The 18,362-nt window shown below is 45.7% G+C and overlaps 1 protein-coding gene across 1 annotated transcript in view; it reads right to left on the bottom strand.

Moving 5' to 3' along the window:
* The window catches only part of Ppp1r21 (protein phosphatase 1, regulatory subunit 21), a 58,244-nt gene extending 40,139 nt beyond the window's left edge, over positions 1-18,105 (bottom strand). Inside the window, exons 1-4 of the mRNA NM_028658.4 lie at positions 17,911-18,105; positions 5,316-5,384; positions 2,762-2,908; positions 560-661 (exon numbers count right to left, since the gene is read on the bottom strand). Coding sequence (NP_082934.3) covers positions 560-661; positions 2,762-2,908; positions 5,316-5,384; positions 17,911-17,967 — 375 coding nt within the window. The 5' untranslated portion in view covers positions 17,968-18,105. The remainder of the gene's footprint in view (positions 1-559; positions 662-2,761; positions 2,909-5,315; positions 5,385-17,910) is intronic.
* Positions 18,106-18,362: the final 257 nt, after the last annotated feature.

Below are 18,362 nucleotides of genomic sequence, written 5' to 3'. Positions count from 1 at the left end.
ATCAAGCTGTGTGTGAGATTTAAGAAACAAATCGCAGCCACAGTACATATTTAAGGACATAGAAGATATTAAAAACCCATGCAGACAACAAGGTAACTATTTAAATTAATTTTTCTACTTCTCAGACTAAAACCCCATTTCTTGTAAAGATCTGTGTGTCTGATGTGTATGAGTTTTTGTCTGCATGTTTTGTCCCTGCATCACAGGCAGACAGTACCGGGGGGGGGGGGGGGGGCGGCAGGAAAAGGACCCCCGGAGCTGGAGTTACAGGCATTTCTGAGTCACTAAGTGGGTGGCAGGAACTGAGCCTGGGTCATCTAGAGAGCAGCAAGCACTCTCCACAAAGCTACCGGCCAGTTACACTACTTCAAACGCTCACTTATCTATTGTGGGTGGGGGCACATACAGTGCACACGTGGACGCCAGAGAACAACCCGTGGGAGTTGGTTCTCTCCTTCCATGATGAGAGACCCAGGGATAGACGTCAGGCCGTCGGGCTTGACAACCGGGGCCGACCCACTGGGCTGTCTTGCCACTCTGTACTTCAGTCTTTTGTCACCTGTATGTGCAGCCGTTCGTTCTCCTCGATTTTCTTTTGCAGGTCTTCATCAAAGACGCTCTTCTGCTCTTGGCTCAACTGAGAAGAAGATTCACCACTTTTCTGAGGAAAAGAACAGGTTATGTCCACACAACTTTGATCCTTTAGAGAAACAAGCTAAGGCACACAGCAGCTCTACGACCTTAGTGGTTTGTCTCGTCTATGTATTCACCATTTTCAAGCATCCCTACAGAAGTCACATGGTCCATCACTTAACATTGCCTGTGGGACCCAAACTAGAACAGCAAAGACTCCGAGAGAGAGAGAGAGAGAAATAAATGAGTTCGTCATTTTCCGCAAATGAACTCAGGAGGTGCTGGAAGGCAGAACAGCAGAAAACCTGGACTCAACCTGACCTTTTAGTTTGGGGGAGATTACATTAGAGTCTGAGCTATTGTTACATTCCTTTAAGAAGTTCCATTCATTTAGTATTTATTTATTTATTTATCTATTTATTTATGTTTACAAACAAATTGAGTCCATATAAACTTCAATTTAGATTAAAAAGAAATAACCATGTTAAAATAAATATGCTATGCACATAAGAAGAAAACTAAGCTTATGAAAACAATCCCCTTCTTTTTCAATATTAACTTTCCACTAAGAAGAATGGCAGTATTTAGGAAATGTAAGAACGAACAGTTGTTTCAGGGTGACACACAGAACAGAGACTGCATGGAGCTACCTAACAAAGGCGCTGTGTTTACACAACAGTCCCCACTCTATGCCCTTTCTGCATCTCGCTCATCACTTCAAATGAAGTCGCCTGCTAATCCAACACAAATTGGTGATGAATATAGCTATGGAAGAAACCAAAAGACACTAAATATCCATCACATTTAAAACACAAAAAAAATACATTAAGCCACACTATGGAATGACTTATTCGTAGTAGTCCTCAGTTTCCCAAACTTGGAAGCTTCAGCAGGACTCACTCACAAGAGGTCTTAGGCACCTCTCAGAAAGAACTAATCTGGTATGTTAGCCAGGCATGGAGGCTCACACCTACAATCCCAGGACTTAGGAAGCTGAGGCAGGAGAACTGCTACACATCTGAAGCCAGCCTAGCCCACATATTTAATACCAGGGCAGCCTGGCTGACAGAGTAAGACCCCAGCTCAAAAAAATAAACCAAAAACACCCAATAGTCATGTTTGGAGTCTAGACGGCTATGCCTTCCCAGGGGCCACCTGGAATCCCAAGCCCATGACAACTTCCTCGTGACTCTGATATGTATGTGGTCAGCCCTCTTTTGTCCCCTCTTTCCCTGAACACCTTAGAGCATCCTTCTAGACAGATGAATGCCTTTGGGAAAGGAATTACCATATCACGTGATAATACAGCTTTGGGCACTTTGTGTGATCCCACTTAATCCCGCAAACCTAAATTTCTCAGACCTACTTAACTGATGAAGAAATTGAAGCTAAAAGAGTAACAACCTTTCCAAAGCCATAGCTTTGTAAGCAGCAGGCAGAAGATTCAAATTAAGTTTAGCTCTAGAGGACCTGTTCTTGTGGAAGAATTGTTCTCCCCACTACACATCCTTCTTCGGGGTCTCTGTGTGCTTCTTCCAGTCAGCACAGCCTGTTAACACACTTGTAGAACAGAGGTCTATACACGCTAACACTTAAGAGACAACAGCTTCCTTGTGTTCTTAAGTACAGAGATACTAGCACAGGGCAACACTGGATCGCAGAGGCCCCGCTGCTACAGACTTCGGCAGCCACCGCTACCACTCACCATGGAGGAATTAAGGTAACGACGACTTAAGTTTTGAGCGATATGAGATATTCCATTGATTTTTCTCAGCTACCACCTCAATTATGTACATGTTGGCTGCTAACAAAATGTTTAAAAACTAGCCTTTCTATGAAAATGCCCTTGAACTGGTCACATGCCACCTGCCTGTCACTCTAGCACCAGGCAGGCTCTGATGAGACTGAGCTCCATGCAAAGATCTTCTCTCAAACAGCAAAGAGAAAAGGGAAACGCCTCCCAGTGGAGGCATCAACAGCGAGCACCCGCCCTCTGGACACAGGTACCAGACGCAGGGAGAAGTGGGCACTGGAGGGCCAGAGCTCCAAGGGGCCTCTGAGTGAAGCCAGCCGCGCCGCTCCTCAGCGCACACCGCACACCGCACACGGGGGATGCTACTATGCTTACCTTGTTTTTCTTGCCTCGAGGTTCACTTAGTGCTAGCTCATCTTGAAGGAGTTCCACCCTCTTGGCAAGCTGCAGATTTCGAAATGTCAAACTGTCCATTTCCTGCTGCAGTTTCCTCAAGGACTGGTCCTTCATTTTCAGTTGTTCCTACATCAAAGTCAAATGGTTCCTCACACGCGCAGTTTTTCTTTTTCAAGTCTTCATTCCACCAACATAAAACTAAACACCCTTGCTTCAGGGAAGGTAAGCTATATGTTTATCATTTCCGTTATGTTTTTAACTATTTTGCATACACAAAAAAATCTCCCAGCCAAACAAATAAAATAAGAAAAAAATATATATTGACATAGCAGACCATCAGCAACTTATAGCAAAGCCTGCAAGTCTGTGTAAGTCTGTGACAGCGAGCAGCTGAGCCACGGGTTACAAATTTACACATGTGGATGTTTCGCAGGAATCCCAGACTTACTAACGATACGTCTCAGTGACCAAGAAGTGCAGAATCAATTTATATTCCTTTGCTGTAAGTCCTCTCTGAATTTAATTGAAATCTTATCTCCCTCCTCACCCCCTTTCTTTGTGGCATGCAGCGGACAGAACCTAACCTGGCCTCCAAGGACGCCTGCCAGGCTACACCCCCAGTCCACCAGCCCACAGTGTCTTCTCCGCACACTCAGTCAGTCACCTCGGTCTCTACTCTGTCAGCACGTTCAGACTCTGCTCCTCAGCAGCTCACTTTCAAGCTCCTGAAAACAGACTCAAAACTCTAACCATCCTAGCAATCTCAGCAATACCCTCTCCACGGCCTGCCTGCCGCTATGTATAAAGGGCTAAAACGGAAGTTGCTGAGCAGTGGTGGTGCACATCTTTAATCCCAGCACTCAGGAGGCTGAGGCAAGCAGATCTCTGAGTTAAAGGTCCGCCTGGTTTACAGAGTGATTTCCAAAATAGCCAGGTCTACACACAGACACCCCGTCTTGAATGCACTCCCCCAAAAGAGAGCGAGAAGAAAAGAAAAAAGGAGAAAGTTAAGTAGGCGTATTTAGTTTCGCCTTATTTAAAGAATACACTATTTTAACTATACTCTACTTACAGCTTTGTGTTCACTTATCAATTATGTGTGATAATCAGACATAATCGGCCAGAGTCTTCTATTTAAATAATGACTTTAATTAATTTCACTCAAACAAACATTTCTTATAAGACTAAGAAGTGAAACTAACAAAAAGATATTCTAACTGTATAGGAGCAGCCACCCAAATGGCCTAGACTGCTGTGTGTGCCTGTGTGACAAAGAGTCCCCATCACGTGACCTAGTGAGTAGAAGTCACTGTTTCTTTTCCACTGGCTACCAGGAAACCCTTAATTTTTGCTTGAAGGTTGAAAGTACACATAGGCCCAGCTCAAGTATAAACTATCATCAAACCTCAAATGAAAGTTAAGTCCAATCAATGATATTCGCCCCCAGCAGCTCACTCAGGTGCAAATGCAATACCATCAACCAGAGGACACCCTAACGCTTGCGTCCAGCTGGCTGGCAAACTCGCCAGCAGTATCGTAATTACAGCAACCTCAGGATGAACAAGGTGAGAGGTCATTTCATTCCTTTACACTGTTGCTATGAGCTACCACCAGTTGAATGATGCTCCAAACGTGCTACCCACTCAGTAGCTTCAGAAGAGCTCTGGGCCAACATCTATCCCAGCTCCTGCAACAGGAATGATCACACTATCCATCCCTACAGTGTTGATGGAAACAAGAAGATAATGGGTGTAGTAATGTGCTCTGTGCCAGGACGTGGTAATGCTCAAAGAGGAAAGTCAGTATCTCAGGACCATGACCATAGCCATCCACACAGTCCAACCAACACAGAGCTATCTGCAAGACCAGCGTCAGGAGTTGCCACACAGAGCAGGCCACTTGGAGACACTTCCTCAGTCGTAGGTTTTAAGCATTAGGAGACTCAGTGATCACTTCTTCAAAGGTTTCAGGAAAGATCCAGATCCTACAATTAACCTATCCATTCAAAAACAAGCCAGCATTTATTATACGCCAGACGGATGGGGCAGAGATAAATGTTCCTTATCCCATTTCGCCTCAGTTAATGAACAGGAGCTGACGGTGAGCGCACCCCTTAAGCAATGTGCACGTCAGCACAGGTCATCACTGCAAGCTAAAGGCCAGAGTAAATGAGTCACACATTTGCACTCATTCATAGGGCCAGACGGCTGAGCACTGGGGGTGCAAACACAAACATCAGAGGGCTGCCTGGAACGGCAGACAAAAGGCTGGGTCATCCAGACGGATCTGACTCCACAAAGGAGGCCTCGAGCTACAGAAGAAACACATTACATAAACTCAGTCTTTTTCTACAATTTTTTTTGGTGAGGAAACATATAATACGCGTCTGTAAGCACGAAGGAATGTTAGACACAGAGAACAATCCTACCGTTCCTATCCCTAGTAAATCAGTGTCAAGACTGGGACTTTACCCCCTAAACCACCTACTTTCCCAGACACAGCAACCTTTGCAACTCCAGGTTCCCCTGCGTACCTTCAGAGCAGCAGAGCTGGCCTGCTCATCCACAACACCTTTCTTCAGAACCTGATTCTGAGCTCGAAGCTGAAAACAGAAAGCAGTAATTACTTTTAAAAAAAAGTAACCACTTACAGCCAAAAAAACAAAACAAAACAAAAAAACAAAACAAAACAAAAAACAAAATCGCAGTTACTTTGTAACAAAAACTTTACAATGAATAACTATTTTCTTGCATTATATATACATTCCTCTCTGTGTGTGTGTGTGTGTGTGTGTGTGTGTGTGTGTGTGTACATGAACACACACACACTTGCTTGTGCGAAAACAAGCACTATTTACCCCAAAGGGGGAAACAGATTTAATAAACTTGTCAAATGGAACCCAGAAGGTAAGTCCTCCAGTGACATATAAACCTAGTCACTAGCAAATGTGTATTCCCTGGGCTGGAGCCCAGTGGCAGGCAGAGCACTTGCCTGAGGTTCTCGGGGTTTATTAAAAAGATAAATAAGTAAATAATAAAACCCAGGTCTCCTGGCTTTGAGTATATCATTCTTTATATGGATTTATATTCTTTATAGCCATGGTCCTGAATTTAAAATGATACAATAGAAGAGAAAATGTGGGGCTGGAGAGATGGCCCAGTGATTAGAGCACTGGCTGCTCTTCCAGAGGACCTGAGTTCAAGTTCCAGCATCCAAGGTCTGGGTCCCACTCTCCGTGCATCCAACATCCTTTTCCGGCCTCTATGGTTACTGTACACGTGAGTCTTCATGCCACAGACACAGACATGCAGGTAAATTCTCATACACATAAAATAAGCCAACATAAAGTAAAATCTCAACATAAAAAGAGAAAATGCCATTTTCTTGAACTTTTGGGACAGTTTTATTAGACACAAGTGAACAAAAGACAGAACAAGATATAAGCAGAGAGTAGAGCAAGAAAGACTCATCGGACCTGGCATCCAATAGTAGACAGATAACCACCATCATTGCAGGAATGCCTCAGGGATAGCAGACCTTTATCAGCCATCAGCCGAAGCACGTTCAGTTATAAAATAACAGTAGCTCTAAACCCCCTCTACACACACACACACACACACACACACACAGCCAATAAAGTATTTGCCTTGCAAAAATAAGGACATAAATTCAATTCTAAGAATCTACATTTTTGTTATTTTTCTTTTGTTTGTTTTTAAGGCAGGCATGGTGAATAGGAGAATAAAAACAGGTACATCTCTGGGGCTTGCTGGCAAGTCTGAGAAGTAACACTGAGTTTGCTCTCTGGCCCTTACACACACACATACACACACACACACACACACACACACACACACAACACTATCCACTTGCATTGCATCCCAAGTGCCTTCTGTGTGTGACAATGCTCACAGTCCTCACCTCCACTTTAGAGATGAGGACATCAAGGCACAGAACCACAATGGAATGCTGAGAATAGGAGCCCAGCAGTTTTGACTGTTGTTACAATACCAGCTTCTGTTTGACTGAATTTTTGAGATAAAAGTGGGCTGGTAAAATGGACCTTCTCCTTGCAAAATGAATTTGAGCTTCTTCCCCATAGTTATTTTTAAAAATATATGTATAACTACATTGTATGTGTGTGTGTGTGTGTGTGTGTGTGTGTGTGTGTATGTCTGTCTGTCTGTCTCCTGTGTTACAAGAGTCTTTCTACTATGTATGTCCCAGGGATAGAAACCAGGTCCTTGGGCTTGTCAGCAAGCCCAGTTGTCATTACTTGCTGGGCCATCTTACTGGCCCTGTCATGTTAAATATCAAATAAGAAATAAAACTGGTGGTAAATGTTTACTTATATCTATAGCTGTATAGCCACTACTGCCTGGTTCTAGAGGATAAAACCCATAGGTTTTCTTTTCTTCTTCTTCTTCCATGGTAAGAAGTAAGTATTCTCCGTGAAAAAGACAGCAGCGCAGGTAAGTGTGAGCATATGAGTCAGATATGGCTGAAGCCAGGGGCTGACAGGCTGACACCCTAGAGCTCAACACAGCCGCTGAGTGACTAGGTTCTCCTCTGAGAAACTGAAACGGGATCATTTTATCGATGAGCTTTAACATAAAATCTATTTTACCAGGTATTCCGGGTTCACGGATGCCATAACCTGAATGGTCACGAATGGAAGCTCACAAGATCTATGGCAACTTGGGCTGCACAGAAAGTTTGAGGCCAGATTAGACTACAGAAAACCTTGCCTCAACTCTGCATAGCTCAGATCTATCTCCTGAGAAAGGAGAACAGAAGTGACAACTTTCTGTGCCCCCCAAAAAAGTAGGAATATTGAATGCTAAATCTTCATGGGATATTTAAAACAGAACAGGAAGTTTACAATGAGAACGAAGAGACAAGCATCTTTGGCTTCTCCCGTTAGGAAGTGAGAAGTCACAGCTCAGAGCTACGACAGGAAGCATATCTCAATCCATGCCCCACCATTTGCGAGGCAATATGGACGGGGTCTTCACTTAGACTTCTGAGCTTTAGTAGCACGGTCTGCAACATGGGCAAACACCTCCCCTATGCCCTTCTTTCCAAGGACACGATAAGAATCAGATAAGAAACCTACAACAGAACACAGAAAGACACAGTGTCCCACAGATGGGAGCAGAGACCTCAGCATCAGAATGGACTTAAAGAGCCCGTTCTTTAAGGTGTGTTTGTTAGTTTACACATGCATGGCATTGTCCTAAATCAGTGGGTCTCAGCCTTCCTCATGTTGTGATGACCCCAACCATAAGATTATTTTCATTGCTACTTCATAACTGTAATTTTGCTAGTGTTATGAACTGTAATGTAAATGTTTGATGGTCTAGGTGACCCTGAGGAAGAGTCAAAAAAAACTGCTGAGAACCATGGATCTGAAGAATATGGGAAAGAGAAGGGAATAAACATCTGGCTATTATTTCAATACAATTGACAGTTTGCCAGAGGTAGCAGCTCACACTGGGAAGCCCACCACTACAAGGTTAAGGCAAGAAGACTGCCTTGACTTTGAGGCCAGTCTGTTGTATAATAGTGAGTTCAAGGCCAACCTCAGTGAGCTACAGGGTGAGACCTTATCTCAAACACAGAATTTTAAGACTGGACAGATGTCATGAGATCAGGAACGAGTTCAGATCCCAGTGTGCACACAACAAGCCAGGCTACCCAGACACACTGTCACCCCAATTCTAAGGGAAGGCCAAAGGGGGTGGATGTGGCTTCCTGGTTTCCACTCAGCTGAGGAAATGTAAGCCTTACGTTCAGGTGGCAACACTGTCTCAAGGGTAAGTGGAGAGGCCTATGACTGACGTCTCCTGTGGCCTCCATGCCAGCACCTGCTCACACATGTGTTTTGATACTCACATATACAGATAGACAGATATGTATGTTCTAAAATATAAATCATTTAAAAAGGAAACATAGTATTTTAAGGTGATTTAGGGATACTGTACTTTATTGCTTTTTTTTTACGTGTAGGCATGACTTTCTTAAGAGGATGGAGAGGTGACTCAGCAGCTGCTGCTCTTCCTGCTCCTCCAGAGGCCCCAAGTTCGATTCCCAGGACCCCTGTCACGTGAGAGTCATAGCCACCTATAACTCCAATTCCCAGAGGATCTGATGCCTGCTGGCTTCCAAGGGTACCCAGATATAACAGCATTCAAGCATTCACTCACATAGACAAATACATAAGATGTTTAGAAATAAAATTATTAAAAATCCAATTGGGGGGGTTGGGGGTTTTTTGTTGTTGTTGTTTGGTTTTTTTATTGTTGTTGTTGTTGTTGTTGTTTTATTTTGAAAAAAATCCAAATTTTTAAGGCCTTGGAAAACAAAGGGATGAAATCCAAATGCCTGCGACCTGATTCAAGGTTCTATAGAAATGCAACCATACTGCTTTATTTATGTCCCGCATGAAGTGAAAGAGATGGGCAATTGCAACAGCACCTTATAGCATCTTAGGACGAAATTATTTACTATATAGCTCCTTACAGAAAAGTCTGGTGACCTCTGCTCTAAAAGTCCAAGGAAGAGCACTAACCATTTGCATATTGACTTTCGTCATGAAGCTTTCTACTTTCTAAGCAATAAACACTCTTGAGGACAATGCTACCCATCTAGAAGGATGAAAACTTACAAACCAGGCAGCTAGAAGATAGAGTAGCATGTAGTTCAGGCTGGCCTGGAACTCGTTTATAACTGAACATGGCCTTGAACTCCTGATCCTCCGGCCTCTGCCTCTGCCCTGCGATCAGCCACTTCCGTCTTTAGGATGACTCTGGCCCTGTTCTGACTGGGGTCTAGCATATCTTCTCCTGTGGGGTTTGTAAGCTCCTAGCGACTGCACCTCTACTCATGACTTCCTGTTCCACCAGAACGGCAGAAAAAGATTAAAATATAGTCCAATCTGATCGTCCATTTCTAAGGTGTAGTGAAGAGTATTTAGAACAAACTAAATAACCCAGTTTGCTGAAGGGAGAACTTTCAAGTAACTCTGTGGATTCCATTCCCACTGATAACAACAATAACAACAACAACAACAACAAAAATCTGGGATTTCCTGGCAACTCAAAGCATAGCTTCTGTGAACCTAGTCAACAAAATTCCCATTAGAAATCTGTATCTAGAAAGCCCGTGAGGACAGGTGGTGCGACACTGTTGGCACTGGACGCTCTCCTGCTCACCAGCACCTTGGCTGCCAGTGCTGCTCCATGCTCCAGCCCCCTGACACCTATGCTCAGCCTGGTCCTTCAGAATGCAGCTGGAGAGGAGGACGCTGCAGCTGCCTGTTTTAGATAGTTACGTGATTGCCATCCAGACAGTGACACTTGCAGGAAACAGGTAGAGACTGGTTCATGTTGATGCGACTGAGAAGCAACTGCCCTGGGGTCTCTCTTACACAGAAAATGACCCTAACCGCAGCACAGCCTGTTCTGAGCAGCAGCGGCTCCTCTGTGCCATCCATGACAAAAGATCAAGGCCATGGATAGAGATAAATGTTTAGCTAATTATTCAAATAAAAATAACCTAGGGTGTCTAAATGTAAGAGCCTGACATCACTTACACAGGCCTTGTCCGAGATGCGTCTCCATGTCCTGCTGTGTATTACGAGCCCTCAAGAGCCTGGGGCCTAACTCTACCAACCAGCCTCAGCTCTCAATCAGGCCTAAGACATAGATGCTTCTCTGGGGCAGTAAACCAGATACATTCCCCTCATGTCTCTCCAGCAGTCCCCGTTAGGATCACAGGCCCAAGACCAGGGTGAGTGACTTCCCAACCGAACCAGCTGCAAGACTCTGAGGGAAGGAGAAACAAGTCACGCACACCCTCTTCCCATCCAACCCCAACTGCCATCTGCGTTAGAACCATTCTTTCACGTCTACTTTCACGAAGTAAACGTGCTGACATTTACAAATGTTTACAACCCTATAAAACGAACGTGAAATATACAGCTTTTCCTCATCACCAAACACTGTGTGTAAGAGACAACCCTAAACCTCACCGTAACCTCGATTCAGTTTCTGAATACACGCTGTCTTCACGTTCTAACTGCAGTGTCCGGCCCGTTCTGAAACATTCTCACCTGCTACCGGTATCTGCTGGTCTTTCTCTCAGACAGTTCTACCACAGGAAGTGGGGACAGGGGGCAGGCTACAGACTGCGGACCACTGAGTAGCAGGGGTTATTTTGCCTCTGATAAAGGAAAAGCCTTCTCTCAGGCATGCCTTCAGATAGAACCCTTTCTTCTGGCCCTGTCTTCATGAAAGAAAATTGGCTAAGGCAAAAGTCCTACCCACAAGGCTTGCAGGTTAGCTGCCCCTCAGCGACTACAAGGAAAGTCAGCTCAGCCAAAGGAGAACAGTCAGCCAGACCTTGCCTTCAAAGAACAACAGTTCGAAACTTGTGGGTCTAGACCCCTTTGGGGGGGGGTGTCACATAATCCTGCATATCAGATATTTATATTATGATTCATAACAGTAGCAACATTAGTTATGAAGTAGTGATGGGATAATTTTATGGTTGGGGTCACCATGACATGAGGAATGAGATCTACTATTCCACAACATTTGGTCTTCAGACAGCTAGGAAGGCAGCTTGGAAGAAAATTCCAGGCCTCACCCTAGACCTACGAGACCAGAACCTGCAGGTTAGAGAGGTCTGCTGACTTACTCAGACATGCAGGAGACACTAAGCCAGGGTCTCAATGAGTACTGTCCAACAGGGTAGCCATGAACCATGTGCAACATTTTTAATTCTTCAAGATTAAATAAAATGTAAAGTTCACTTCCTCAGCCTGGCTGGCTTCATTCTTTAGTGCTATTCTTCCGTTCATGGGACCAGTGAGATGGCTCAGATAGTAAGGTCACTTGTCACCAAAACTGAAAACCCAAACTCCATCTGAGAACCCCGCGTGGTCAAGGGAGAAAATTGAAACTTCCACACATCTGAGGTGGCGCATGCATGTGTATCCGTGCACACGTGCATGTACTACACACTGACACATACATGTAATAGTTAACTTCCACACATGGCTGCCCTACTGAATAGCAAAGAAAAAGAAGACCGCCCTTCTAAGGCAGTCTTACCAGCAGCACTGAACACAGACCAGTCCACTTTGGCTACTGAAATCCACACATCAGGAATAAAGACAACTGGCTCTCATTCCCATGCAATCTAGACCAGGCCTACTTCTCTTAGCTGGTAAGTTATCAGACCCCACAAGGCCCCATCCCCTGTAGAGCAACCTGACCCAAACTGGCCCTTCCCCAAGTGGCTCTGAAAACTTCTCAAAGGCCATCCATCTTCATAAGTAGATGTTTTCATTGCAAAGTAAACTGCTAGGAAAATAAGAATGTCTGGCTTCCCTACTGGTTCTTAAGACCACAAAGAGAGCCCTAGAAAGACTCTTTCTCTGAACAAAGGCTACTTTACTGATAACATTCTTTGAAAGATGATCCTCAGAGTTTATCACAAGCTCGGGTTTAGATATTAACTGTCCCCTAAGGGTCCATATATAAAAGCTGATGTCTAAAGTAGCCCTGGTTTGGCTTTGGTTACAGTTGTTGTTGTGTTTCTATTTTGATTTTCTGTTTGCCTGTTTGTTTGTTTTGTTCTTTTGGGGGGTGTGAGAGGTCCCCAGGACCCTAGGGACGTGGGGTTCTTCCTCTGGCCATGGTCCTGGAGTGAGATGGGACTGAGGCTTTGCTCCCACCACATTCCTGCATCTGCAGTCATCGTCTGCGATGAGGAGCCAGGAGATGCCCACACCGAGCCTGCGCGACTTCACTCTCTAGATGCTGACTCTCCAAAACTGTAAGCTAAACACACCTCTGTACAAGTCACTTGTCCCCTCAGGAACTCTGCTGTGGCAATACAAGTTTACGACTAGAGTGTGCATTCAAATCACAGAGGCTGACCACAGCACAGATGGTTGCGTCCCACTGCTGGGTCATTTCAGATTCCAGGCTCAAGGTGGAGTCCGAATTTCTAACCCATCCCTAGATGGTGTTGCTGATGGGCACCAGGACTCAGACTCTACAGGCCACTGACCCAGGAGAGCATTCACACCAGGAAGGTCTTGAAACCTGCTCACACACGGCAGAAGTGTTCTTTCAAGGAAAACAAGCTGAAGTAAAATGAGCCAGAACAGCACACCTCGCTTTGTTCCTTCAGGAGACATTCCAGGGGGTTGGGAGGGCAACCAGAAGTGCTGAGTGCCATATGGTCTCCTAGTTTTCATTTGCACTGTGGCAACTGGGGCCTTCCTTAGCTTCCCCTCACACCTCAAAGAGGCAGCTTGCAACTTTACCTGCTCACTTCAAAAATCCCTCTGGAAACCAACCTAGACAGATCTTTTCCAGCCCTAAAACTACGAAAGCCGAAATCGTAAAGTCTCCAGTGACCTCCATTTCCCAAACCACTTGCACTGACCCGTCTAACCCTTTGTTTTAACACCTGCTTACCTTCCAGCTTTCTGAAACACAGTTAGCTCTCACCTAACCACTTTCTCAGTCTCTTTTTACAGTTATTTTGTTGTTTTTAAAAGCTTACGAGCCAGGCATGGTGGCGCACACCTTTAATCCCAGCACTCGGGAGGCAGAGGCAGGCGGATTTCTGAGTTCGAGGCCAGCCTGGTCTACAGAGTGAGTTCCAGGACAGCCAGGGCTACACAGAGAAACCCTGTCTCAAAAAACAAAAAAAAAAAGTTTACGGGGAGGAACTCAAAACCCCAAGCACCGCAGAGGAGCTACTGGCCATTGATAACTGTCATGGCGGGGAGGTCGGGGACAGTGGGGTGGGGAGAGGTGATTTTTTTTCTGGTCAGTGGGTCCTGGTAGGCTGCTGGGGCTCCAATGAATGATCTAGCACCACATGCATGCAGGCAGCTCTAACTGGACTCAGTGAGGACTCAAAAGAAGACGTGAAGCTGCAAGGGGGGCTATGTTGTGGGGTCAGGGGAAGAAGAACAAGGAAGTGGGGTGGATATGATCTAGACACACTGCATACATGTATGAAATCATCAGTGAATACAAAATATTTTAAAGCCGAGTTTATTAGGAGGCAAGGCAGGTGCATCTCTGAGTTCTAGGCCAGCCTGGTCTACAGAGTGAGTTCCAGGACAACCAGGGCTACACAGAAAGAAAAAAAAATACTGTCTCGAAAAAACAAAAATAATAATAATAATTAATTACTTAATTAAAGTTTTAAAATGTCTGCTGCAATTTTCTGCATTTTTGTTATTGAGAACTTTACTATACCCCAATCTCTCTGAATACTCTCATAGTTTACTGTCTGTGTTCATTTCGATGCTAGTCCAAAATTAATGTCATTATTGGGGGAAGAAAGCAAAACTTCTCAGGGAAAAAAAATAGCTGACCGCGTTATCGAGTAAGGAAAGGCCCTTCCCAAAACACAGGATGAGGTCTCTCTGAAGGAGATTAGGAGGAATGCAAACGTTCCTAGTTCAGGACTCTGCCTGCTTCTCTCCTTTCATATATTAACAGGAAATCTCCCCCCTTAGCATCCTAAATAAGGTAGAAGAGCAATACAAGTGCCCTTCAGTATCAGCCCAGTATCTGTGCACCAGGGAAGGGAATTAACAGGTAAAACACCTCTTCCAGGCACAAGGCTATCAAGGAGAAGGACCTAATCTAGAAACTGCTTTACAGTACAGCGGACAGGAAATAAAACAACATCAAGTCCTTGACCAGTGTGTCTGTCTGTGTATGTGTGAACATGCAACTGAGCGAACATGCATGCGTGTGCGTGTGTGAGCATGTGTGTGTGTGTGTGTGTGAGTGTGAGTGTGTGTGTGTGTGTGTGTGAGAGAGAGAGAGCACGTGTGTGTGTGTGTGTGTGTATGTGTGTGTGAGAGAGAGAGCACGCGTGTGTGCAAGTGTGTGTGTGCTTGAGACTTGGTCTTACATTATAGCACAGGCTGGCCTGGAATTCTCTATGTAGCCAAAGCTGGTCTACATAGAGAACTCACAGCAACCCCCCTGCCTCAGGTTTGAGCCACCTCACCCAGCCTTTTTGTTTCTATGGTTTCTATGTTCAGAAATGTCTGTGACAGTGGACACGAAAGAATGAGAAATGATCTGGCCCAACAGGGGAGATGACCCCAAGTCCAGCAGAGCAAAGCGCCTTAGCACATCATTCCTACAGGTGTTCTCTACAGCTGTACCCTCATTAACTCTCCAAGTTCACCTGTACAGAATATTTTAAGGAACTAATCTTTAACCCCATTTTTAGCAAGTTTAGCTCCATTAAAATTTTTTCATCAAGTATTCTCAACATCAACTCAAGCTAACATAGGAAACATGCAACTTTCACGTGTTCTGCATCCCTAAATTCCAAGTCTACATCTTTAAAACACCGCTTTGCTCCCACTTGACCTTGCTTGGTTATGGCAAGCACAATCCTTCACCTCAGAGCTTTGTCAAACTCTGTGTCTTCCCTTAGTTACCAAGTCCTGAAGAGACCTGAGGACAAACAGTTTATACCCTGTTCATATCTTTCCTGAGCCCAGTGGTATGAAGGAAGCAGGCTCTCAAAACCGGTAAGCTAAAAAAAACGTATTGTTAAACCAAAACTCCTGAACTCTCCTCTCCACTCCAGATACCAACTTTACTTACTTAAGCCTACATTTTCTTCCCAGTGTAGTCCAACAACCGAACATCTCTATTCCAGCCTATCTACCATATGGTTACCAATTTCCTTCCAAAGAGTAATGTTACTCCCTCAGTAAAAGAGACCTTTGGAAGCTGACAAGATGGTTCAACCATTAATGGCACTTGTCACCAATCCTGATGATTTCAGTACAGTTCCTGGAATCTACATGGTGGAGGAGAAGAAGAAAAGAAGAAGAGGAGAAAGAGGAGGAGGAGGAAGAGGAGGAGGAGGAAGAAGAAGGAGAAGGAGAAGAAGGAGAAGAAGGAGGGAAGGAAGGAAGGAAGGAAGGAAGGAAGGAGAAGGAGGAGGAGGAGGAGGAGGAGGAGGAGGAGGAGGAGGAGAAGAAGAAGAAGAAGAAGAAGAAGAAGAAGAAGAAGAAGAAGAAGAAGAAGATGATGATGATGATCAACCCCGAAGAAGAAGAAGAAGAAGAAGAAGAAGAAGAAGAAGAAGAAGAAGAAGAAGAAGAAGAAGATCAACCCCCAAAAGCTGTCTCCTCCTCCTCGCCATCACCATCACCCCACCCCACCCCACCCACACACACACACACACACACACACACACACACACAGACACAGACAGAGACACACACACACACACACACACACACACACTAATAAATAGATGGATAGATAGACGGATGGACGGACAGACGGGTGGATGGACAGATGGATGGTTGGGTTTCTTTGACCTTCCCATTGCACACATCTTATCTGAAATCCACAGCCCTCATGATCTAGCCCACTCTCCCTTCACCACACTCTGCCTGCCATGTATCTTAAGATGTTTTCAGGACAGCCAGCATAGGCTAACCGAGTTACATGGAAAGCTACCACTCTCTTCATCCCCTTCCCTACTCCCTAGTGTAAGGAACTCCCCCTTCCCCAGTGACCTCTCCTCTGAGCTGCGCTGACCATCACTTGCTACACTGTATCATAATTGCAGGCCACGCTAATTTAAGGGTCTATTAAAGGTGATTGTGCAGCTTGAACTCCGGCTTTCTCAACTGAGCCTGGCACACTGCTTGCGGGGTGCACATATAACATGAGTTTGTTGAACACATTAACATACCCAAAAGAATAAAACCTTTCCATGCCTTTCATTACTTTAGGAGGTGATATAATTATTCCCGCAACACGGCCACTGCTCTGAGCCCTTCTGGAACTCTACTCACTGGCCATTTGGAACCAAACTTTCAAAGTTATTTACCCTCCAGAGATGGAAATCGGGCCCCTTACTTTATATGCATGAAACATTTTCAACCAAAAATAGTAGTGGCAAATTTGGGCACTGCCATCCTCCACCCACCCTCCTTCGTTATATGGAACTGTTCCAAACAAGGGAATCCTCCCCCAAAAGACAATGCACTATCTCAGGCGCTGAGCCACAGAAGTCTACGAGGATTTCAGACGGAACTACAAAGGGAGTGGACAAGGTGAGTGATAAGCTGAATGCCATCAAGGCTCCCATCTGATGCTGAGGACTTAAGGGTGCACGCTTAGGTGCCAGTATCATTTCTTTATATTTCACTTTACCTTCCCAAATACAAGCTTAATAAAATCATAAAGGGGGATGTCGTACACTTGGGTTTTTTTTTTTTTCAAATTAGAAAAAGGGCGAAATCTTTTCATTGCTTCTGTGAATGCCAAGATAATTGGAAATTAAACACGACTACCGAATCCTTTTCAAAGGCGTGAGATTCTGCTTTAATAACTTCATTAGAATATTCTTCAGGCAGAAAACCCTACCCAGAAACTGCACCACCCTTGTCCAAGAAAAAGGTTTCACCATTTGAAAGACTGACACTTCAGAAGGCCGGGTCCCTGTTTTGCATAATTCTGTATTTAAGGAGAACCTGCGGTGTGCACTGCCCCATTCCACGGAAGGAAGGTGCAAGAGAAAAAGACATCAGCCCCACCACCCAAGCTGTCAAAATCAGTGGCGACAACATCTGTATTCCAAAGCACCCATCCCAATGAGGCCGTTTACGCTCCCAAACTGATGTGGTGGCAAATAAGTCGTTTTAACTTTAAAAGCATCTCCTCGCGAAAAGGAGATGGTGATTTCCCCATCATCGGGCGAACTGAGAAAGCAGAGAGCATAGGGTGGTCCCTCATTCCTCCCTTCCCCTCAGGCTAGCACCAAGAGCTGTGCCTTGGATTTCTGTCATTCCATTTCTAAGCCTGCTGGTCCAGCGAGAAGGAAGACTCAAACTCCAGCTCCTTTCTGCAGAGACGCACACGGACCCAGACACCGCCCGGCCCTATCTCCATGGAGCTGCAGGTGGAGGCATCGTAATGGTGGAAGCAGGAGGTGGAGAGGAGAGGAGGAGCCCTCTGCATCCCCCCCACCATCCCAAATCGCTGCCACGGCCAGCTGAGGCCTCCGGGCCAGAAACCCCTGTCTCCCCCACCCACGATGGGTACCTTCGAGTACTCCTGAGCCAGCTTCTGGTACTTCCCCTGCAACTCTGCGGAGGCCATGGCCTCCCCCGCCCCGTCCAGGCCTGGCCGCCCGGGCTGCCGAGCCCCGCCCCCCGCCCCCAACCCCACACTTGCTCCTCCCGGGCAGGGCTCAGCCAGCTTCTGCAGCACCGCCGCCGCCGCCGCGCCTCCTCCTCCTCCACTTCCGGGTTTCCAGGCGGGAGGGAGGAGGAGCGGGACCAGAGGCGGGGCGACCACCGGGGGCGGGGCGACGTCTTGACATCACCGCCCCGCCCTCTGGTGCTCCGGTTCGCGCATGTGCGGCCCGACGGACCCGCCTGTGCGGTGCTTTTGCCCCTCCTGAGACCCTAGACGCCATGTTGGAAGAGGCGGGAAGATGGCGACCCGTTTCCGGGCGAGCCAGAATCAAGCGGGAGGAGAATGAGTGCCTACGG

Source organism: Mus musculus, chromosome 17, assembly GCF_000001635.26.
Source record: "Mus musculus strain C57BL/6J chromosome 17, GRCm38.p6 C57BL/6J".
NCBI lineage: Eukaryota > Metazoa > Chordata > Mammalia > Rodentia > Muridae > Mus > Mus musculus.
This window is presented reverse-complemented; position numbering and strand designations above follow the sequence as displayed.